The sequence below is a fragment of the Oncorhynchus mykiss genome, chromosome 27 (assembly GCF_013265735.2).
Source record: "Oncorhynchus mykiss isolate Arlee chromosome 27, USDA_OmykA_1.1, whole genome shotgun sequence".
NCBI classification, from domain to species: Eukaryota; Metazoa; Chordata; class Actinopteri; order Salmoniformes; family Salmonidae; genus Oncorhynchus; species Oncorhynchus mykiss.
In genome coordinates this window covers 14,286,207-14,310,094 of record NC_048591.1, presented here as the reverse complement: position 1 = coordinate 14,310,094, position 23,888 = coordinate 14,286,207, and the positions used below count along the sequence as shown (strand labels likewise).

At 42.4% G+C, this 23,888-nt stretch overlaps 1 protein-coding gene across 3 annotated transcripts in view; it reads right to left on the bottom strand.

The window, feature by feature from the left end:
* Window positions 1-23,888, bottom strand: part of LOC110507624 (A-kinase anchor protein SPHKAP) — an 82,438-nt gene that overhangs the window by 34,398 nt on the left and 24,152 nt on the right. Inside the window, exon 1 of one of the 3 annotated variants that reach the window (XM_021587725.2) lies at window positions 21,691-21,964. The exons of the other annotated variants lie outside the window; for them this stretch is intronic. Coding sequence (XP_021443400.1) covers window positions 21,691-21,725 — 35 coding nt within the window. The 5' untranslated portion in view covers window positions 21,726-21,964. Of the gene's footprint in view, window positions 1-21,690; window positions 21,965-23,888 lie in introns of those variants that run through there. 3 annotated transcript variants of the gene reach the window in all.

Sequence of the window (23,888 nt, the reverse complement as noted above, 5' to 3'; positions counted from 1 at the left end):
ATTTTGGGAATTAAGTGACTGATTGTGACCACTAGAGTCGAGGTAAAACACAGAGTTAATTCGAATATAGTGTTTATAAATATTGCGAGAGTCAATGAGATCCTGCTCACAGATTAGCAGTTAAATTTAGATTTTGCCACCATTTATATTTTCTTCCTCATGCTGACACTGACAGAATGTCTTTGCATTCAGGTAAGTAATATTGTTTTAAATTCAAAAGTGGCCTATGTCAACCATTTAGCGTATCCTTCTTATCATGTATCATTAGCTAGTTCCAGATATTAAGCCAAATATGAATTATTACCTAGCAGTCGATCGGTATAGTATAGCCAGTTTTTTTTAACCAAGCTAGGCTTGGCGCCATTCTAAAAGCGTAGCTACTGTTAGCTAACTATCTAGCTAATGATTTTAGCTCAGTTTGACAGAATGGACATACAGTACAAAAGGTAGGTACTTGAAGCGGCTATTTTTTTGTATTACCACAGTTGAATAAACCAATAAACTTGTGTTAATTCGACACCAAATGTTTTGTAATGTTACCGTGGCAATTAGCTAACATTAGCTAACAGTTGGCTAACACTAACAGGGTAACTTATCTACAGCAGTTAGCTAACGTTACCTAGCTAGCTAGCTAATAGCTAATGTTAACGCTTCGAAGTCACCGACTGCGTCATTGCATCAATGCTGCATAGCATTCTGCGCAGCTACGCAACTATACTGACTGAATTCAGGTATTTAAAAAAAATGCTGCTTGGAGACAAGTGTCCACGATAGTTGGATTGCCAGGTCAGTTTAGTAGTGAGCTTGTGCTAGATGTGGCTACTTAGCTAGCTAGCTAACCTAACTAGCTAGCTTGCTAACCTAGCCAATGGGTATGTGTGTGTGTGTGTGTGTGTGTGTGTGTGTGTGTGTGTGTGTGTGTGTGTGTGTGTGTGTGTGTGTGTGTGTGTGTGTGTGTGTGAAAGAGAAATAGCAATATAAATAATGTTAGTTACTACCCCTGATAACTTGGCCAAATAATCATATTTGAAAGACTGTGAGTGTGTATGTGAGATAAATAGTAATAGAAATGATGGTAGATACTACCGCTGATAATTTGGTCAGATAACACTGTGTGTACAGTAGGTGACATGTTCATGATAGCTGCAGTATCTAATAACTATAGTTATGGTATTGGTTTGGCCTATCATGTTCATGTCTATGTATAAGAAGACTGTAGGAGGAAGTGGAGACGACCCAGGGACAGGTATCAGAGAGAGAGAAGGGCAGAGAAAGAGAAGAAGAGGTCTGGGTCAGCAATTTCAGGCCAGCAACCTTGGCGCTTCGGCCACATTCTTTCTTTTCTGGAACCATTTATTGTGCCTAGGGCAACGAGTGGCAATTTTACAGCCTTCTACTACATCATCCACAAGTGTGGGCACCACCGGTGCATCAAGACCCCCTACATCATCTACAAGTGCGATCATAGCCTCCACAGGTGCAGAGAGACCCTCTACAACGTCTACATCATCTATGAGTATGACCACTACCGGTGCAGCCATGGAAGATGAGGAAACGGAGGAAGCACCTCTGGATCTAGGACCACCTGAGATTATTATGAAACACACGATTTTAATGAACCTCATTATGAACCTCACAGCAGCCCAACCTGATGCTCACAGGAAGGAGGATGAAGAGACCCTCTTTGCCATGAGCCTGGTGCCAACCCTGAGGAGGCTGCCTCAGCAAAGCAGCAGTCAAGTTTAAAATGTATCAGCTGCTTTTCAAAGCCGAGTTCAATGGTACATTTTTCTTCTCCACAACACAGTTAGTGTCATAAGTATTGAGACAGTGAAGTAAAGTAGGTCATTTTTACAGTATACTCATGTAGGCTAATTGGTATTTCAGATCAAAGGATTAATATGAGGCAAATATATAGCTGCTGGTTCTGGGTTAGAAAATATCCTAAAACAACAGTTTGCTGTCTAAATATTTGTCAGTCATATTCATCTTTTAATCTGAAATGCAAATTCCATGAGTAAACAGCAAGATTTACTAACTTTACCACACTGTTCCAATATTTATGCAACTAACTACACTATACAAGCATTATTTAGTTAACATAAATCTCACTTTTTATGGTGTTATATTATGTAATGCTTGTATGTGTTGTTTTTCTCTTCCCTTCTAGAGATGGAGTCAATTTAGCTGACCAGCTCACAGGAAGGACAGGAAGAGGAGGAGTTGTCTGGTTGTTATTTTGACCTCCCTCATTGTACCTTTCCTTTTACACATATCAGTTCTGTTTAAATTCAGTCAATTCATAAAGTAATTTGTTTCTAAAGTCTTAGGATAGCATTCATTATTTGTGTTTTTACAGAATTGAAACTCACACACCGGAGAATTGTTGGTCTCTTAAAAGACTAAAGGTGAATATACGTACATATATTTTTAATTTAACTAGGCAAGTCAGTTTAGGACAAATTCTTATTTACAATGACAGCATAACAGGGGGTTAACTGCCTCGTTTTTACCTTGTCAGCTCAGGGATTCGATCCAGCAACCTTTCAGTTACTGGCACAACACTTTGACCACTAGGCTACCTGCCACCCTGCGTCAATCACGTCCAGGCTACCTGCCGTGTCCTTGACGTCCAGGGGCCATTTGTTAATTTAGCTGTGTTATGGCTACACATTCCAATATTTTTTTCAGAGACAGAGTCACACACACACACACACACACACAAACACACACCTCCTCCACTCCTCTCTGTACCTCAGATCTCCAGTGCCCTGCCCTCTCTCCCTTTATGGCCATGTCTGAAGTTCCCCTACTAAGTCTAGGCTTTATCAGTAGTCCCTGTATCTGTCTGCAGTTGTGCCAAAAAATGTGTGCTCTTGTTGTTCTCTTACAGATTACAGGCTTCACATAAATTTTAGTATTTTTACACGCACATACATGAAAGGACACACACACACCTCTTTCAACAGGTGTTTTATTTTTTGTAAAATTTTTACAACACACATACCTGTCATGTTCTTTCCTGTACTTGAATACTTATTAAATTCTAAGGTCTTCATAGTCTTTAATTTCTTTATTAATATCTCATTTAGACTTAATCTGCTTATTTCTTACCTACGCCTTTGCAGATTTAAGACAGAAAAGTTGAAAATAAAACAATTCCACCAGCATTTTGTCAGACTAGTGAAGATGGTGGTAAACTGTACTACAGTGCCTTGCGAAAGTATTCGGCCCCCTTGAACTTTGCGACCTTTTGCCACATTTCAGGCTTCAAACATAAAGATATAAAACTGTATTTTTTTGTGAAGAATCAACAACAAGTGGGACATAATCATGAAGTGGAACGACATTAATTGGATATTTCAAACTTTTTTAACAAATCAACAACTGAAAAATTGGGCGTGCAAAATTATTCAGCCCCCTTAAGTTAATACTTTGTAGCGCCACCTTTTGCTGCGATTACAGCTGTAAGTCGCTTGGGGTATGTCTCTATCAGTTTTGCACATCGAGAGACTGACATTTTTTCCCATTCCTCCTTGCAAAACAGCTCGAGCTCAGTGAGGTTGGATGGAGAGCATTTGTGAACAGCAGTTTTCAGTTCTTTCCACAGATTCTCGATTGGATTCAGGTCTGGACTTTGACTTGGCCATTCTAACACCTGGATATGTTTATTTTTGAACCATTCCATTGTAGATTTTGCTTTATGTTTTGGATCATTGTCTTGTTGGAAGACAAATCTCCGTCCCAGTCTCAGGTCTTTTGCAGACTCCATCAGGTTTTCTTCCAGAATGGTCCTGTATTTGGCTCCATCCATCTTCCCATCAATTTTAACCATCTTCCCTGTCCCTGCTGAAGAAAAGCAGGCCCAAACCATGATGCTGCCACCACCATGTTTGACAGTGGGGATGGTGTGTTCAGCTGTGTTGCTTTTACGCCAAACATAACGTTTTGCATTGTTGCCAAAAAGTCACATTTTGGTTTCATCTGACCAGAGCACCTTCTTCCACATATTTGGTGTGTCTCCCAGGTGGCTTGTGGCAAACTTTAAACGACACTTTTTATGGATATCTTTAAGAAATGGCTTTCTTCTTGCCACTCTTCCATAAAGGTCAGATTTGTGCAATATACGACTGATTGTTGTCCTATGGACAGAGTCTCCCACCTCAGCTGTAGATCTCTGCAGTTCATCCAGAGTGATCATGGGCCTCTTGGTTGCATCTCTGATCAGTCTTCTCCTTGTATGAGCTGAAAGTTTAGAGGGACGGCCAGGTCTTGGTAGATTTGCAGTGGTCTGATACTCCTTCCATTTCAATATTATTGCTTGCACAGTGCTCCTTGGGATGTTTAAAGCTTGGGAAATATTTTTGTATCCAAATCCGGCTTTAAACTTCTTCACAACAGTATCTCGGACCTGCCTGGTGTGTTCCTTGTTCTTCATGATGCTCTCTGTGCTTTTAACGGACCTCTGAGACTATCACAGTGCAGGTGCATTTATACGGAGACTTGATTACACCTAGGTGGATTGTATTTATCATCATTAGTCATTTAGGTCATCATTGGATCATTCAGAGATCCTCACTGAACTTCTGGAGAGAGTTTGCTGCACTGAAAGTAAAGGGGCTGAATAATTTTGCACGCCCAATTTTTCAGTTTTTGATTTGTTAAAAAAGTTTGAAATATCCAATAAATGTCGTTCCTCTTCATGATTGTGTCCCACTTGTTGTTGATTCTTCACAAAAAAATACAGTTTTATATCTTCATGTTTGAAGCCTGAAATGTGGCAAAAGGTCACAAAGTTCAAGGGGGCCGAATACTTTCGCAAGGCACTGTAGTTGTATGGACCCTAGGTTACCCTTTCCCTTTGTTATCATACTAACTGTATGTCGTATAACCTTAATTAGTGCTCCTGCTCACCTGGTACCATGCCAGGTGTGTATAATACTGACGTTAATGGGAGAGGGCAGGGGTTAAGGTGTGGTCTTTACTCCTAAATGTCACTTAAATATAAATTCCAAATGAACAGAGACAATGAGACATAAAGTAATCTGTGAAAAAATGCAATTCATGGACAACGGTGGATGGTTCTTAAAATAACCTTTGTGTTATGGGGCTCTTAAAAGAGTTGATTCACTCCACGGCATGCTGCATCACCTCCTGGCGATGAGAAGTAGGTAGTCAGCTTCTCCCTCACCTGGAGTGCCTGTCTGGGGGCGTTGTTGGCACCTTCCCTGGTGACATCAGGTAGGTAACCATTTGGCGTGCCAATCTCCATCTGGAGAGACTCCTGGAATGACCTCCACAGGTAGTTGTGGAGAACACATGTGGCTTTCACGCAGGCATCGACATTTGAGGGGCTGAGACCAAGCACTCTACAATACATTCTCTGCCAGAATCCCACAGGCGCATTCAACAACGAACCTTGCCTTTGTTAAAGATCCTTAGATCCGGCGCCGACAGAGATGGCCGCCTCGCTTCGCGTTCCTAGGAAACTATGCAGTTTTTTGTTTTTTTATGTGTTATTTCTTACATTAGTACCCCAGGTCATCTTAGGTTTCATTACATACAGTCGAGAAGAACTACTGAATATAAGATCAGCGTCAACTCACCATCAGTACGACCAATCAGTACGACCAAGAATATGTTTTTCGCGACGCGGATCCTGTGTTCTGCCTTACAAACAGGACAACGGAATGGACTCCATGCAGCGACCCAAAAAAACGACTCCGAAAAAGAGGGAAACGAGGCGGTCTTCTGGTCAGACTCCGGAGACGGGCACGGGCACACCGGAGACGGGCACACCGTGCACCACTCCCTATTCTTCTTGCCAATGTCCAGTCTCTTGACAACAAGGTTGATGAAATCCGAGCAAGGGTAGCATTCCAGAGGGACATCAGAGACTGTAACGTTCTTTGCTTCACGGAAACATGGCTCACTGGAGAGACGCTATCGGAGGCGGTGCAGCCAGCGGGTTTCTCCACGCATCGCGCCGACAGAAACACACATCTTTCTGGTAAGAAGAGGGGCGGGGGCGTATGCCTTATGGCTAACGAGACGTGGTGTGATCACAGAAACATACAGGAACTCAAATCCTTCTGTTCACCTGATTTAGAATTCCTCACAATCAAATGTAGACCGCATTATCTACCAAGAGAATTCTCTTTGATTATAATCACAGCCGTATATATCCTCCCCAAGCAGACACATCGATGGCTCTGAACGAACTTTATTTAACTCTTTGCAAACTGGAAAACATTTATCCGGAGGCTGCATTCATTGTAGCTGGGGATTTTAACAAGGCTAATCTGAAAACAAGACTCCCTAACTTTTATCAGCATATCGATTGCGCAACCAGGGGTGGTAAAACCTTGGATCATTGTTACTCTAACTTCCGCGACGCATATAATGCCCTGCCCCGCCCCCCCTTTTGGAAAAGCTGACCACGACTCCATTTTGTTGATCCCTGCCTACAGACAGAAAATAAAACAAGAGGCTCCCACGCTGAGGTCTGTCCAACGCTGGTCCGACCAAGCTGACTCCACACTCCAAGACTGCTTCCATCACGTGGACTGGGATATGTTTCGTATTGCGTCAGATAACAATATTGATGAATACGCTGATTCGGTGTGTGAGTTCATTAGAACGTGCGTTGAAGATGTCGTTCCCATAGCAACGATTAAAACATTCCCTAACCAGAAACCGTGGATTGATGGCAGCATTCGCGTGAAACTGAAAGCGCGAACCACTGCTTTTAATCAGGGCAAGGTGTCTGGTAACATGACCGAATACAAACAGTGCAGCTATTCCCTCCGCAAGGCTATCAAACAAGCTAAGCGTCAGTACAGAGACAAAGTAGAATCTCAATTCAACGGCTCAGACACAAGAGGCATGTGGCAGGGTCTACAGTCAATCACGGACTACAAGAAGAAATCCAGCCCAGTCACGGACCAGGATGTCTTGCTCCCAGGCAGACTAAATAACTTTTTTGCCCGCTTTGAGGACAATACAGTGCCACTGACATGGCCTGCAACGAAAACATGCGGTCTCTCCTTCACTGCAGCCGAGGTGAGTAAGACATTTAAACGTGTTAACCCTCGCAATGCTGCAGGCCCAGACGGCATCCCCAGCCGCGCCCTCAGAGCATGCGCAGACCAGCTGGCCGGTGTGTTTACGGACATATTCAATCAATCCCTATACCAGTCTGCTGTTCCCACATGCTTCAAGAGGGCCACCATTGTTCCTGTTCCCAAGAAAGCTAAGGTAACTGAGCTAAACGACTACCGCCCCGTAGCACTCACTTCCGTCATCATGAAGTGCTTTGAGTGAAGTGCTCGACCCCGCCCTGTGCAACTGGGTACTGGACTTCCTGACGGGCCGCCCCCAGGTGGTGAGGGTAGGCAACAACATCTCCTCCCCGCTGATCCTCAACACTGGGGCCCCACAAGGGTGCGTTCTGAGCCCTCTCCTGTACTCCCTGTTCACCCACGACTGCGTGGCCACGCACGCCTCCAACTCAATCATCAAGTTTGCGGACGACACAACAGTGGTAGGCTTGATTACCAACAACGACGAGACGGCCTACAGGGAGGAGGTGAGGGCCCTCGGAGTGTGGTGTCAGGAAAATAACCTCACACTCAACGTCAACAAAACTAAGGAGATGATTGTGGACTTCAGGAAACAGCAGAGGGAACACCCCCCTATCCACATCGATGGAACAGTAGTGGAGAGGGTAGCAAGTTTTAAGTTCCTCGGCATACACATCACAGACAAACTGAATTGGTCCACTCACAAAGACAGCATCGTGAAGAAGGCGCAGCAGCGCCTCTTCAACCTCAGGAGGCTGAAGAAATTTGGCTTGTCACCAAAAGCACTCACAAACTTCTACAGATGCACAATCGAGAGCATCCTGGCGGGCTGTATCACCGCCTGGTACGACAACTGCTCCGCCCTCAACCGTAAGGCTCTCCAGAGGGTAGTGAGGTCTGCACAACGCATCACCGGGGGCAAACTACCTGCCCTCCAGGACACCTACACCACCCGATGTTACAGGAAGGCCATAAAGATCATCAAGGACATCAACCACCCGAACCACTGCCTGTTCACCCCGCTATCATCCAGAAGGCGAGGTCAGTACAGGTGCATCAAAGCTGGGACCGAGAGACTGAAAAACAGCTTCTATCTCAAGGCCATCAGACTGTTAAACAGCCACCACTAACATTGAGTGGCTGCTGTCAACACACTGACATTGACACTGACTCAACTCCAGCCACTTTAATAATGGGAATTGATGGGAAATGATGTAAATATATCACTAGCCACTTTAAACAATGCTACCTTATATAATGTTACTTACCCTACATTATTCATCTCATATGCATACGTATATACTGTACTCTATATCATCGACTGCATCCTTATGTAATACATGTATCACTAGCCACTTTAACTATGCCACTTTATTTACATACTCATCTCATATGTATATACTGTACTCGATACCATCTACTGTATCTTGCCTATGCTGCCCTGTACCATCACTCATTCATATATCCTTATGTACATATTCTTTATCTCCTTACACTGTGTATAAGACAGTAGTTTTGGAATTGTTAGTTAGATTACTTGTTGGTTATTACTGCATTGTCGGAACTAGAAGCACAAGCATTTCGCTACATTCGCATTAATATCTGCTAACCATGTGTATGTGACAAATAAAATTGGATTTGATTTGATTCGATTTGATTTGATTTACAGGCTTTGACAATGGCAGCTGGGGTCCAACGTAGGGCCTCATAAGGTTGGGTATCAAAGGGAAGGCCTCGTCACCGACGAAAACGTGGGGAACGGGTCCCAGCCCCAGGGAGTGATGCAGGTGTTGGAATCTCCAACTGATCTTAAATGCAAGTAAAACTAAATGCATGCTCTTCAACTGTTTGCTGCCCGCACCTGCCCGCCTGTCCAGCATCACTACTCTGGACGGTTCTGACTTGCTGCCAAACATACCCTCGTAAAACTGACCATCCTACCGATCCTCGACTTCGGCGATGTAATTTACAAAATAGCCTCCAACACTCTATTCAACAAATTGGATGCAGTCTATCACAGTGCCATCCCTGTTGTCACCAAAGCCCCATGTACTACCCACCATCGGTATTTCATAATTACTTTGCCACCATGGCCTATTTACTGCCTTACCTCCCTTATCTTACCTCACTTGCACACACTGTATATATACTTTTTATTATTTTATTATTTATTGTTTGTTTATTCCATGTGTAACTCTGTGTTGTTGTACGTGTCGAACTGCTTTGCTTTATTCTTGGCCAGGTTACAGTTGTAAATGAAAACTTGTTCTCAACTAGCCTACCAGGTTAAATAAAGGTTAAATAAAAATACATTTAAAAAAAAAAAGTGCCTGGCCCGAAGGCAGAGTCCCGGATGATCCCGCCATCACTTCCCTTGCCATAAGCACCAAATTCGACAACACGGAAACAGTAGATGGCGTCTACAACAGCCAAGAGTACAACTGAATATGTACCCTTGTAGTTGTAGAATTGCGAACCCGAGCACGGTGGAGCCTGGATTACTACTATTCCCGTCAATGGAGCCAAGACAGTTGGGGAAATTCCACCTCTCCATGAACTCGGCAGCAATGGCCCTCCAGGCTTCCTCCTTGGGGACAGGCATGTATTCACCAACCAGACAGTCCCAAATGGCTTGTGCCACAGAGGGGACAATGCCTGCCACCGTGGACCGTCCAACTCCGATAGTCCCATGGGAGTCCCCTGTCGCCAAGAAGCAGAAATATAATTCAAAATAATTATCACAATTGTGTGTAACTTGAATTCCACCAACATATTCTATCTACTCATATAGCTACCTCATTACTGTTTATTATGCTCTACTAATTATATTGTAATACTCATCAACCATCATTAACAATGCCTTGAAACTGTACAATTCAGTCTGTGACTATATCAATAAACTGTAGCCCAGGCCAACTCTACTCTAAAGAAAGGTACCTAGAAGGTATCTAGAACCTAAAAGGGTTCTCCGGATGTCCCTATAGGCGAACCCTTTGAAGAACCCTTTTTGGTTCCAGGTAGAACTCTTTTGGTTCCAAGTAGAACCCTATTGGGTTCCATGTATAATCATTTCCCCAAAGGGTTATACCTGGAACCAAAAAGGGTTATCCTATGGGGAAAGCAGAACGACACTTTTGGAACCCTTTTTTCTAAGAGTGTACATGATTCCAAGAATAATCTAATCAATGATGGTAACTGTTTTGTACAACAAGGGGTCCTGAAGAAGACCAGTCTACCTTCATCAGGGCAGAAGGCACCTCAACTTTCTTTTAATTTGGTAACATTGCATCATTAAAAAAATATTTTTAACCAACTTTGGCAAAAGTTATAGTCCTAATGAACATTCTGTAGAAGTACATCTGATGTCACATGTGGGCTATTAACTAGAGAGCCCTTTATAGCTAGCTAGGTTGCACATAAAATATATCTAATATCAATCAATTACGCTATCAAAGCCTTTAAAAATGTATTAGAATTTAGCTTACCGGAGACAAATCGCCAGGCGTTCAACTGGGCTGATGGGCTCCCGGTAGTTGTTATCCATCCGGGCGATCCTGTCTCCAACCATCTGGAGCAGGTGATCGAACTGGCTTCGGTCCAGACGAAAGTGACTTCGGAATTCCTATCTTAAACAGTCAAAGCTCTTGAATGAGACAGTGGAACTCCCCTGCTTGCTTTCACGACTTCAACCATCTCTGGACCCACACAGACCTGCGTTTTCGTCGGGGCTGGTCCCGGCCCAACAGCGCGATCAAGACCACCTTTCGCAATGTTGGTCTCATTGTTGAAAGAGCCCACTCTCTGCTATCTTAGCTATTTATTATAGCATATCGCTTCAAGACTATGCATTTTGGTCGGGAAATTATGTTATAGACTCTCACAATTCATTTGTATATGTCATCGAATAAATAATACGTATGCTACATGGCAAATAAATGAATAAAAAATGTAAAGAAATTCTACAGTCAAACTGTTTTTATTATGTAACTCCACATTCTTTTGACTGGATATGTGTGCAACAAAAATTCGACATTCACATTTTGCTACTTTCTGTCAAGTAAAACGCATACAACTTGATGCATTCGTTCGATAAATCCAACATATGCACCACACAGAACGTACAGCAACGGCCTCTGCAACGCAATGCTGCAAGGCAAACGCAGCGTTCCATTGGAAATGAATGTCCTGAGGTACAAAAACGCAATGACACATTTTGAAGGGTTAGTAATGGATGTGTGCCTGGGTAGCTATGATGTTGTTAACTGTCAGCTGTCGAATACTTTTTCTAGGCATGTGTGCCTTGTGTGTACTATCTACGGTATCTACTGTAGAGTCAAATGTGGTGCTTGCCTCGTGTGTGTTACTAAATATATAGTTAATAAGTGCAGCACAATAAAGCAAGGAGAAAGCAATGAATATGTTGTTCGGTTGAAGGGATTTTATGTAACCATTGCAAAATGAGCTAGATGTTTATCGCAATCTCATATGCTGAAATCCATACGCGATATGCAAATGTAGTGCATGCAACCATTAGTGTGAATATCAATATTGTGTCCTGCGTTGTTCATTAGGCTCATTTTTATTAGAATGTATTGAAGTTGAACGTAGTTGTGTTTATATAGGCGGTGTTAGGGTAGTGCTGACTAGGCTGCTGGCTGTACAAGTGAAATACAAAGATGAGAAGAAGTTCATTTTTTCACAAGAGCCATTGACTTTCAATGACTTTTTGGAAGGAGGTGAGTGATTGCCACAATTGCAATTGTTTACAGAAACCCTAACAGCGATCCAAATGTTGTTTAATGTCTTTCAATTAGTCAAGAAACGTATCCTGCCTACCAGGGACTTAAAAGTTCATGATGAATCTGGGTCTAAAGTAGTTGAAGTGTTTCAGTATCTTCTTCAGAGACCAGACCTCAGTGTGCTAAACATGTGTTTACCCAATGAAACAAGTTCTGATGGCGAGTTATTTCTCTATAGTACAGAGATATGATCAACGTATTCGTTCATACAATCCCAGCTAGCACAAACATGTGGCCAACATCTGCCCGGAGTCCGGCAGGCCAGATCTAATCCTGCTGGCCCAGGTCTGGCACCCGGATCCAGACGGATTTGTGGTGTTTGCAGTGATGGTACAGTAAAGGAGGGGGCACCGCTGAGACGTTTAAATGCCAGACGTTTGGGAGGGGGAGTTTGCCAGGGGTCCAAGCTTTTGAGGGATGGAGTCACACATCACGCATTCTGTGGCATGTCACAGATCACATCAGAACCCATTAATTGTATGTCTTATCTCAACATCCCATATATAATTGTAGGTTAATGATTTCATAGCAGATTATTTGCGCCTGACATTTAAAGCATGCTAAATGGGGTTTAGAGTATGACTAACAACCAAAATGTAAAGAATCAGATATGCAATTTGGTTGTATTATCCCTGTAGCATTGTTGAGAACCGAGCTTTCATTTATTCATATAACGGGCAGATTCTGTTAACTCTTCTGCAAGCTGCTCCGTGGATGTTGGTGGTTCATTAGACCCTGACGACTCTTTTACCCTGTGTAACAGTTTTCCTCCTCTTCTGAGGAGGAGTATGAAGGATCGGACCAATATGCAGCGTGGTAAGTGTTCGTCATATTATTTAATAGCATTGAACACTAAAATACAAAGTAACAAAAATAACAACCGAAACAGTTCCATCTGGTAACTAAAACAAAGACAGAAAACAACTACCCACCAATCATAGTGGGAAAACAGGCTGTCTAAGTATGGTTCTCAATCAGAGACAACGATAAACAGCTGCCTCTGATTGGGAATCATACCAGGCCAAACACAGAAATACAAAAACATAGAACAACACATAGAATGCCCACCCCAACTCACGCCCTGACCAAACTAAAATAGAGACATCAAAAAGGAACTAAGGTCAGGACGTGACACCCTGACACAAAATCCTAACAGAAAAAGCAAAGCAGAGGAAGATAGTCCAGCCAAAGTAAGCCTTTCATTATTTTCTAGGATTGTCTTTTAATACCTAAAAACGTTATTGATCTTCCTGAGGTTCCATCTTTGTGATGTTGGGTTGGTTTACTCCCGGAGATTTACTTAGTGAATGTAGGATTTTTCCAGTCCTGCTCTAATCGACTTAAATAATCTTGATGGATCCTAATGTGCAGTTTAGTGACATAGCCAGGTGATGGAGCAGGGCTGAAACCAACGCTTGCACAGTAGCTCTCCAGGAGGATGGCTGGCTACCACTGAGCTCTTTCTCAATTTGTCAATCCTTGGCTCCTCATATCCTCTTCTCATCGTTCTCAAAACCAACTACAGAACAATGAATTAGGAGAGGAACATTAGGTCTTATTATCAAATGGGATTTCAGAAGGAGGTGAGGAATCAATAAAACCTATTTTGATAAAGAATCCTGGTGTACTAGGGTCTGCGTATGCTGTGCTTTTTGTTAGATGATTGAGGACATTTTCCAGAGCAAAGCTGGAGGTGAAAGGATCTTGAATGAGTATGCTCGGACAAAAAGCTTGGCTGACCGCAGCAAGCGTGATATGATCAAGATATTGGTTGCAAATATGACAGAGGATCATGGGTAAACCATGACGTTTTTTTTACGCATTAAGATCAATGTTTTGCATTCGTGTATTATTGCCAATTTAGTATGTTTTCTTTTTGGAGGGGTTCAGAACAACGACATGAAGGAGGCATATGCAAGAGGAATAGTTTCCTTGTTCCCGTAGCTAGCCGACCCCAAAAGCAAGACGGACTATGTGAAAATAAATCTGGGTACCAATTCACTCCCTATCACTTCCCCTTAGCCCTAACCCTTTGATGTTTGCAGGGTTGAAGGGTGTGGATAGATGTAAGCAGTGTAGTCGTGGAGCTTTCACCTTATGGATCTGCACACATTGATAGGGTTATAGGGCCAAGGGGAAGTGATGTAAATGTTTTTTTTGCTGTCTTGAAGGCACATTCTGCCGATACTGTCACTACAACATCACTAAATGTTCAAATGATAAACACAGCATAACGTTTCAAGTTGTAAAGCTGTCTAACATAGCACTGATGTTGTTCACATGCTCCTCCTCGGTCTCTTGTAATTGAAGATTACATTTATTCGGCTTTGTGTATGTGAAGGTGACTGAGGAACATTAAACATTACACAGTCCCTGCAACTGTTAAACTTTTCTTCCAGATTCTAACATGCACCAGTGACAAATTAGCTTGTCTTTTATTTGTGTGTGTATGGTTTGTGCTCGCTCGGGTGCAGGGATGCCAGGGTGTAAGCATGTGAATGTGTGTTCACAAGGGAGTGAGACTTGTTTTTTATGGGGTTTTCTCACAATTCAGTGTAATGGGGTTTGGTTGGACTGTTTATACCAGTGTTGTGTGTTTGGTTGGAGGTGGACCAGCTGCTGACAGAGACCCCTTCACGGACAAAGACTGGCTGAGGGAAGAAGGGCAGTGTCGAAAGGCCATCGTGCTGATGATACACACGTCTGATGAAGCAACTGTAAAAGACAAGATGAAGCGGACCTCAACCTACTGTCAAAAAATCGTCCATGACTCACAGAACTCCTCTGACATACTCTGTGTTTCACAGTTTCTGGACATACCAGGTATGGTTTGAATGAAATGGACTATGTCACCTTCATAGCATGCATGTGTGAGGACGTTTGAATGACTTGTTGATGCATTGTTTTTTCCAAAGCATGACCATGTCTCAGCGTGGTCATTGCCAGAGCTATTACCCTTCAAAGGCGACAGGACCATGTCTTAGAAATCTGGTAGCTGAGATTTTATTGTTTTAGTGTGTCTTGTCTGTAGATTGAGCAAGATTTTGGACTGATGTTTGGTGACGCAAATTCCTGAATTTATTTATGTAACTAGGCAAGTCAATTAAGCACAAATTCTTATTTTCAAACCCTAACTCAGACAACGCTGGGCCAATTGTGAGCTTCCCTATGGGACTCCCAATCACAGCTGGTTGTGATTCAGCCTGGAATTGAACCAGAGTCTGTAGTGACTGTAGAGTCTGTAGAGACCCAAGTGACCTACTGTCTTCAAACAGTAGGCCATCCTGCAGAGCCCTCGACTCACCAACAACCGAGCTTCAGGACCTGATACACAACGCTGAGACTACTTTACACGTTTTATGAAGTTGTAGTACAGTGCCTTCAGAAAGTATTCAGACCCCTTGACCATTTCCACATTTTGTTACGTTACAGCCTTTTTCTAAAATTGATAAAATTGTTTTTTCCCCCCTCATCAATCTACACACAATACAACATGATGACAAAGCAAAACCAGGTTTTTAGACATTTTTGCAAATGTATTAAAAATAAAAACCTGAAATATCACATTTAGACAAGTATTCAGACCCTTTACTCAGTACTTTGTTGAAGTACCTTTGGCATTGATTATAGCCTCGAGTCTTCTTGGGTATGACACTACAAGCATTCTTCTCTGCAGATCTTCTCAAGCTCTGTCAGGTTGGATGGGGTATGTTGTGGACAGCTATTTTCAGGTCTCTCTAGAGATGGAAATCCGGGCTCTGGTTAGGCCACTCAAGGACATTCAGAGACTTGTTCCGAAGCCACTCCTGCGTTGTCTTGGCTGTGTGCTTAGAGTCGTTGTCCTGTTGGAAGGTGAACCTTCACCCCAGTCTAGGGTCCTGAGCGCTCTGAAGCAGTTTTTCATCAAGGATCTCTCTGGACTTTGCTCCGTTCATCTTTGCCTCAATCCTGATTCGTCTCCCAGTCCCTAACGCTGAAAACATCCCCACAACATGATGCTGCCACCACCATGCTTCATCGTAGGGATGGTGCCAGGTCTCCTCCAGACGTGACGCTTGGCATTCAGGGGCTCCTGAGTGGCGCAGCGGTCTAAGGCACTGCATCTCAGTGCTTGAGGCATCACTATAGACACCCTGGTTCTAATCGGAAGTTCCATAGGGAAGCGCACAATTGGCCCAGTGTCGTCCGGATTTGGCTGGTGTAGGCCAGCCAAAGAATTTGTTCTTAACTGACTTGCCTAGTTAAAAATAAAGGTTAATTCAGAACAGAGTTCAATCTTGATTTGAGATTCTTTAGGTGCCTTTTGGCAAACTCCAAGCGGGCTATCATGTGCCTTTTACTGATGACTGGCTACCGTCTCACAACTCTACCATAAACCCCTAATTGGTGGATTGCTGCCGAGATGGTTGTCCTTCTGGAAGGTTCTCCTATCTCCACAGAGGAACTCTGTCAGAGTGACCATCTGGTTCTTGCTCACCTCCCTGACCAAGGCCCTTCTCCCCCGCTCTTGGAAAATTCTTGGTGGTTCCAAACGTCTTACATTTAAGAACAATGGAGGCCACTGAGTTATTAGGGACCTTCAATGCTGCAGAAATGGTTTGGTACCCTTCCCCAGATCTGTGCCTCGACAGAATTCTGTCTCGGAGCTCTTCGGACAATTCCTTCAACCTCATGGCTTAGTTTTTGCTCTGACATGCACTGTCAACTGTGGGACCTTATATACAATGGTGTGTGCCTTTCCAAATCATGTACAATCAATTGAATGTACCACAGTTGGACTCCAATCAAGTTGTAGAAACATCTCAAGGATGATCAATGGAAACAGGATGCACCTGAGCTCAATTTAGTCTCATAGCAAATGGTTGAATACTTGTGTAAATAGGGTATACATTTGCAAAAATGTCTAAAAACCTGTTTTCGCTTTGTTATTTTGGGGTATTGTGTGTAGATTGCTGAGGAAATTGATTTGATTTAATCCGTTTTAGAATAAGGCTGTAAACAAAAGGTGGAAAAAGTCAAGGGGTCTGACTGAATACTTTCCAAAGGCTTTTTTTTCTGATAGGCTGAGATGAGGTCACGCAAACTCAAACTCACGCAAACTTCAAAGTCAAACGCGTTATTAGCAAAGAGATCTGCTACGACTCTGTCATCAGTTAGACAGCCAAGATCATGGATGGTTAAAAAACAGAGAGCACATTCTACATTGTCACCTTACTGAAAACAATCTATTTGTTTGGCGGCTAAAACCATGATTTGGTCCAACAGTCAGCGTAGGGTAGGTTAGGTTACTTTCTAAATGTAATCCGTTATAGTTACTAGTTACCTATACAAAATTGAATCAATAATATAACTTTTGGATTACCCAAACTCAGTAAAGTAATCTGATTATATTCAGTTACTTTTAGATTACCTTCCCCTTGAGAGGGATTAGAAGAAGACAAAAATGTATGTTACCAATTGAACGACATCTATTGCAGGATAAATCAATGTGTGTCATCATAGTGGTCTCTGACTTGTGGTCAGACTCGCTCAGGTGGAACAAACTTAAACTTGCGCCTTTTTTCAATGCTGATTTGAATGTCATTGAGAACAGAGTAGATTTTCTTCCATAAACATCTTTATTTGAAAGTAATCGTCTAGTTTTTCTAAAGTATCTGTAATCTGATTACAATATTTTTGCTGGTCACATAATGGATTATAGTTAATCTGTTACTCCACAACCCTACCAACAGTAATGTGCATTATCTTCATGATTCCTGTAATGAGTGTCTGTCCTGCCCCGTGCCCTCGCTGGGGCATGTTGCTGTGATGAGCGAGACACTTTCCTCTCCCCCATGCACACAAATGCGCTCGAGAGAAAAAAGTGTTCTGATCATAAAACTTTTAAAAATGCAATTGCGGGAAAAACAGCTTTGGAAGCTTTGTCCCCTCCCTGTCGAAGAGAGAAGACTCTAAGCTTTCTGTAGCTATTGTTAAATGTTTTATTTCTTAACTCTCAATATTCAGCTCAATAGCAATTATTTTACAACCAAGATATCTGATATGGCTTTGAGATATTTAGCGGGGTGCGCACTAACTGCGCACCTGCCATTGTGAGGGTATAGGCCTATAGGTCTCATGGGTATGTTGCACTCCTAATATTTTTTAAGTTGGGAGCACCTGTGCTAACAATTGTATTTTATTTTATTCAACTTCTTCAGGATTGGTGGGTCCCTTGCGGGATGGTTAAACTAATGTAGGCTAATCTGATTAGCATGAGGTTGTAAGCAACAAGAACATTTCCCAGGACATAGACATATCTGATATTGTCAGAAAGCTTAAATTATTGTTAATCTAACTGCACTGTCCAATTTACATTAGCTATTACAGTGAAAGAATACCATGCTATTGCTTGAGGAGAGTGCACAGTTTTGAACATGAAAAGTTATATATAAACAAATTAGGCACATTTGGACAGTCTTTATACAACATTTTGAACAGAAATGCAATGGTTCATTGGATCAGTCTGAAACTTTGCACATACACTGCTGCCAACTAGTGGCCAAAATCTAAATTGCACTTGGGCTGGAATAATACATTATGGCCTTTTTTTCAAAGATGAAGGTACCAAAAAAAATACAAAAAAATGGTTGGTTTTTTGTATTATCTTTTACCAGATCTATTGTGTTATGTTCTCCTACATTCCTTTCACATTTCCACAAACTTCAAAGTGTTTCCTTTCAAATGGTAACAAGAATATGCATATCCTAGCTTCAGGGCCTGAGCTACAGGCAGTTCGATTTGGGTATGTCATTTTAGGCGAAAATTGAAGGGGCCGATCCCTGACAATGAATGACGTTAGTCTGGAGCACTGTAAAAGTAATTAACAATTAGGGTAGGTGTTGATTCAGGGGAACACATATGACCAGTGGCGACCCGTCATTCAGGTTTGGGCCACCTGTTTTGAGCCCAGCATTTTTTGCAAAAATAAAATCAAAAAATAGGCTTGCCTGTTTTGCATGTTATTTTATCATTAATACCTGTCATATATCAGTTTGCAAATAATGACAATATATATATATGTATCAATGAATTAATAAAGCTTCATACAAACATGGTCTCTTTTTTGTTTTCTTGAGTAAGGCAGCTCCAAAATGCAGGAGTTTCAGCCTAGCTCAGTGCTTTCTATGGTGGTGGGGCAAGCCAGCAGAAAATACGGAGCGTTGTGCCATGATTGGCTCAGTGTTCTGTCACTCATGGGGACACCACATCATCACCAAGTCTAAGGTTAGATCTCTAAAATTCTATCCCCTTGGGTGCTGCCATAGAGTTCAATTAGAAGTGCCCATCCAAGAAGGCTCAAGGTCATTGTCCACAGATAAAATGACGTCAAATCACGTTACATCTACAGTAGCATTGATTGGACTGATCATGTCAACATCATACTTTCTATCTTAGCTAGCAGTCATCATCATGAATCAAGTCGACAATCTACTGGCAAATCATTTTTAATCCTTGTCATATGAAGAGAAATAATGAAGAGAAATTATAGCTAAAACATATTGGTGCTCATCGACCATTGGATATAAACATTACACAACAAGTTGGAAATAGCAAATTCAACAATGAGTGGTTTGGAAGGAATCATTGGCTAACTGCAAGCATTGCAAAGCAATCATTAGCCTGCTATTCAGTGGAGTGGCTGTGGGTGTCCCAAGTCTAAGATTTAAGGGTCTCTTTTCCAAGCTTAAAATGATAAACATTTAAAATTGGCCATGCTGTCAATGAAGAATGACTTGTGCTGCACGCAAAACAACTGTTAACTCCGAACTGCCGAATCTGACTTTAGTGAGTTCAAGACAACTGGAAACTCTGGAAAAACAAGCTCCGACTGGAAAAATATGTTCAGAATGTAAATCAGAATGTAAATATGGGAACTCGGGTCTCTTTCTAGAGCTACGACCTGAAGATCACTGATGTCATCATGATTCAAGCTTTTATTTTCGAGTTCCCAGTTGTCTTGAAAGCACCATAAATCCAGAGAATGCCAGACTTTGATGTCAAAAGTTTGATGACAAAATTTGCCCACGAAGGAACGCCGCGCCACCTTCCTGTTCAAGTGAGCACAGCACAACAAGGTGAGTCCAAACATGTCTTGTATGCTGCTGCATAAATGATGTGATATGTATACTGTAGCTAAGAAAGTAATACTAAGTGTATGTTGTGCAGTAAGCTGTTAGTAGCCCATGTGCCTCACCCTAATAATTTGGTCTATTTTCACCTCTTAATTTCGCCAACTGTTCTGACTTGGTGGTGCACATGTGGCCTATAACCTGTTTTTGAGAAATGTAATCATCGATTATTGTAAGAGCTCTCATTGTCTGCTTATATGCCCCCTTTATTTATCCTACGGTTCTGACTTGGTGTACAGGGAGAACACTGTAAGAACTGCCCATGTTCTGAATTCTGTCACTGTACATTTCAAAAGTGCTGAACAAATAGTTATATTGACTAGTCCGTCCTAGCTCGCTCATTATTGTCTTAATCAAAATTACGGATTGCCTCTTATCCGCTTGTCGTCCCCTTATGCCATAGTTTGTACATCTCAATTGTCAGTAGAAACCACATTTGTTTAAGCAAGTCAGCCATATCAGCTATGTTTTTTTAAAGGTAGTAAATGAGGCTGAATGAACTGTTTCGCTGCCAGACAAGGCTCCGCTGATAGCCAGGTGTAGCAGTGGTATAGCGCAATGAATGTATTGTTTAGTGTTGTGTAGTGGCTTTGCTGGCATGCATCCCACATTATTTTTTTTGCCCCACCACGATTTACATGCTAAAATCGCCAGTGCATATGACAGGCACTAATTTACAACATTGCCAAGTCGTTAGCTTGGCTTTTATAATGAAAGCCTATAGGCATTGTGGCTTAAGCTGACAGACAGACCGACAGACAGAGAACAAGAAGAAGCAGAGTGACACCAGAGAAGGGGGGTGAGTTGGCTCCATGCTCAGTGATGTGGGCTGGTGTGGATAAAATGCCAAGGCTGAATTCTTGTCCAAGTCTGCCCCTGGCAAACCGATCAAATTAATGCATGAAGTATTAGGTTATGCATTGATTGACATTTGTTTGTCTTTAGGCTACTCTGTATTGCCCATTGAAGTGAACCAAGATGGTTAGGCTATGTCTCCATATGCGTGGCAAAGTGGGCATTTTTGGTTAGCTGCACGACACAGTGTTTGCACAATTTTTTCATAATTCAATTAATCATAACACATATTTAGTAGTCTAGGCTATTAAAATCCATTGATACTTAAAATACGTAGACAGATGAAATGCATAATCTTTGGAAAAATGTAATTCCATTTATTGGCTAGATTATTATCGATCTTGTGTTTTCCTGCTTCAGTTGTATATTTTTCCTAATGTCCTCTGAGTCGACAGCTCGAGAGCTGGAGCACAGCACTTGTTTAAACTACTGCTATGTGCAGGCTGTGCTGATACAGGCTACTGCTCTGTGCAGGCTGTGCTGATACAGGCTACTGCTCTGTGCAGGCTGTGCTGATACAGGCTACTACTCTGTGCAGGGTGTGCTGATACAAGCTACTGTACCAAAAAATACAATTCAAAACATTGTTACCGTATTTAGGCTACATTATTGCAGTTTTGTAATTTACACATAAACAACCAATTGCATTGCAACGAAAAAAAGGTTAGATAGGCTAAAATGTATTTACAGTCAATACGGGACCATTCAATTGAAGGATAATCTGCAATTGGTTTAAACTCTCGCAACAGTCGCGGTATTAATTAACACGCTCCGTACACATACCTCGGCGTCTTCAGAAGGCACTTAGCACCGGCCATCCCGTCCAAGATAAGCTACCGGAGTCTGGGGTTTTATGTCCTCCGTAGGAGAGGAGCGGAGGAATGCGGCGCGTCGCCGTCGCGAGGACACAGTCCTGTCCAGATGCACATCCCCGGACCGAGGAGAGGAGAAATTCCAGCGCTACCGTGACGCTACCGTGACTTCATAGGGCGAGTGTGTATACTACGGTCATTAACAGCGCGCAGCCAGCAGCAAAATGAAAGTCCGCTTGAAGAGGAGCGGGAGCATAGCCTCTCCCAGCATATCTATATATATCTATATATATAAATAAAACACACAAGCAAAGACACGCAGGCACACACAAACATACACACACAATAGATTCCCCTTAACAAAAGGAAAAGAGCTGCTGAAGATAAGAGACAAATAACCCTTCTCTACATTTTCATCATGGGCACAAAATAAAGCCTCTGTATTTTATTAGGCTATTGGTAGGAGGCTGAATTATGTCTTGCTCCTTACTTACCATAAACTAACAATATTAGATTGCTTTACAGTTCTAATCTTATTTCACATGCAACATTGTTAAGACAAGGTCACACTCTCAAAAGAGGTGTTTAACCTCAAGGGTGTTTTCCCCTTTTAAAAAAGGTTGAACAAAGGATGGTTTAAGTAATCCACTGGTGTCAGTACAGTTGTCAGCTCCTGAACCACAGCAGGCAGCACAAGGTCAGACAGACCAATGTATCTGTTTGTTGACCAGGATATGCCCTATATCACAACAGGGTTTGATCTAGACCTGATGCCAAGGCAACAGGACACATCTACTTTAATAGCTCTGATGGAAACTGCTCTGTGACAGAGCTCAGAAAAGCCTAGAATATCAGAGTAGCCTATCCATGTCATTCAATATCTCACTGCTTGATCTCACTCAATGTAGATAGCAGAGGAAGCTAAGTCTGCCTTCCATGGCTTAGATGTTGCTGACGCCTGAAAGATCTAACAACGCCTGGATAGGTATTTTAAGTATCAGCTGTTATAGCTTTTTGTCACTCGATGACACGGTCGATGACGTGGCAAGCCACCGTTTGTTTTTGCGTCGCCTCGGCCTTAACTGAGGAACGCGGCCTATGTCATTTGTGGTCACGTAGCAACTTGATTTTTCATACATGTATGAATCCTAATAACAAGCGAACCTTCCCTCCTGTCTTTGCCTACTGTTCTTATATCATTCACTTTATAAAGACCAATAATAACCCTGTGGAGCTATGGTGTCAATTTGTCACAATGACTGCAATTTTACCCCTGTTTTGATGTATAAAAAAGCCTCTGCCCTATTTTTACCCCCAACACACACACACACACACACACACACACACACACACACACACACACACACACATTACCGTGCTGAAATGATCAGTGGGGGAATTCTGAGAAAACAACATCTTAAGGATTCTTCATGAATACCAATTGGTGCCTCAGTCACTCCAAAAGCGCAGGCGGAGAAGCCAGAGCGATATGGAATGTTGCTCTCTTTACCCGATGGCCACTGCAACACGCCCCCCCTCTCCTCCTTGTGCTAGGAGATTTAACCGACCTTTCAGGGTAATAGGACCATTAGTCTGCAGAGGGAGGTGTGGATGTGTGTGCCTGTGTGTGTATATGTTTGCGTGTGAGAGTGTTGGAGGGTTGAATGTCATGTAGAGAGCAGGGCCCAGGGTCCTGCCAGGCTGTAGCTTGTTTTGTTGTGTATGTGTTAGAGTAGTGGGTGTACTGTAAATGAGTCACATTCTCCACATAAAAATACTTGTAAGTTGTGACATAAATTATATTGCCAAATGTTGTATTGTAAATGGATGTTCTACATAGGCTGCTACAGTTCATCACAGTGTCACCATAGTCATAAATCTAAGCCACAGTCAAACCAAGGTAAATCTAGTAAGATTAATTGTGAGTCCCCAAATTCATCACCATCACAGCCGTATGTTCAACTGTACTGTAGCCTGAGGGGCAATCTCCCTAGTCCCCATGCTGCATAGAGGACAAGCAGTGTGAAGTGACCTTGCTGTTCCCCTCTGGGTAAGTCATACTGGAAGTCTCTCTCTCTCTCTCTCTCTCTCTCTCTCTCTCTCTCTCTCTCTCTCTCTCTCTCACACACACACACCTACACAAAAGGCTCCCTAGTCACCTCGTCTCGC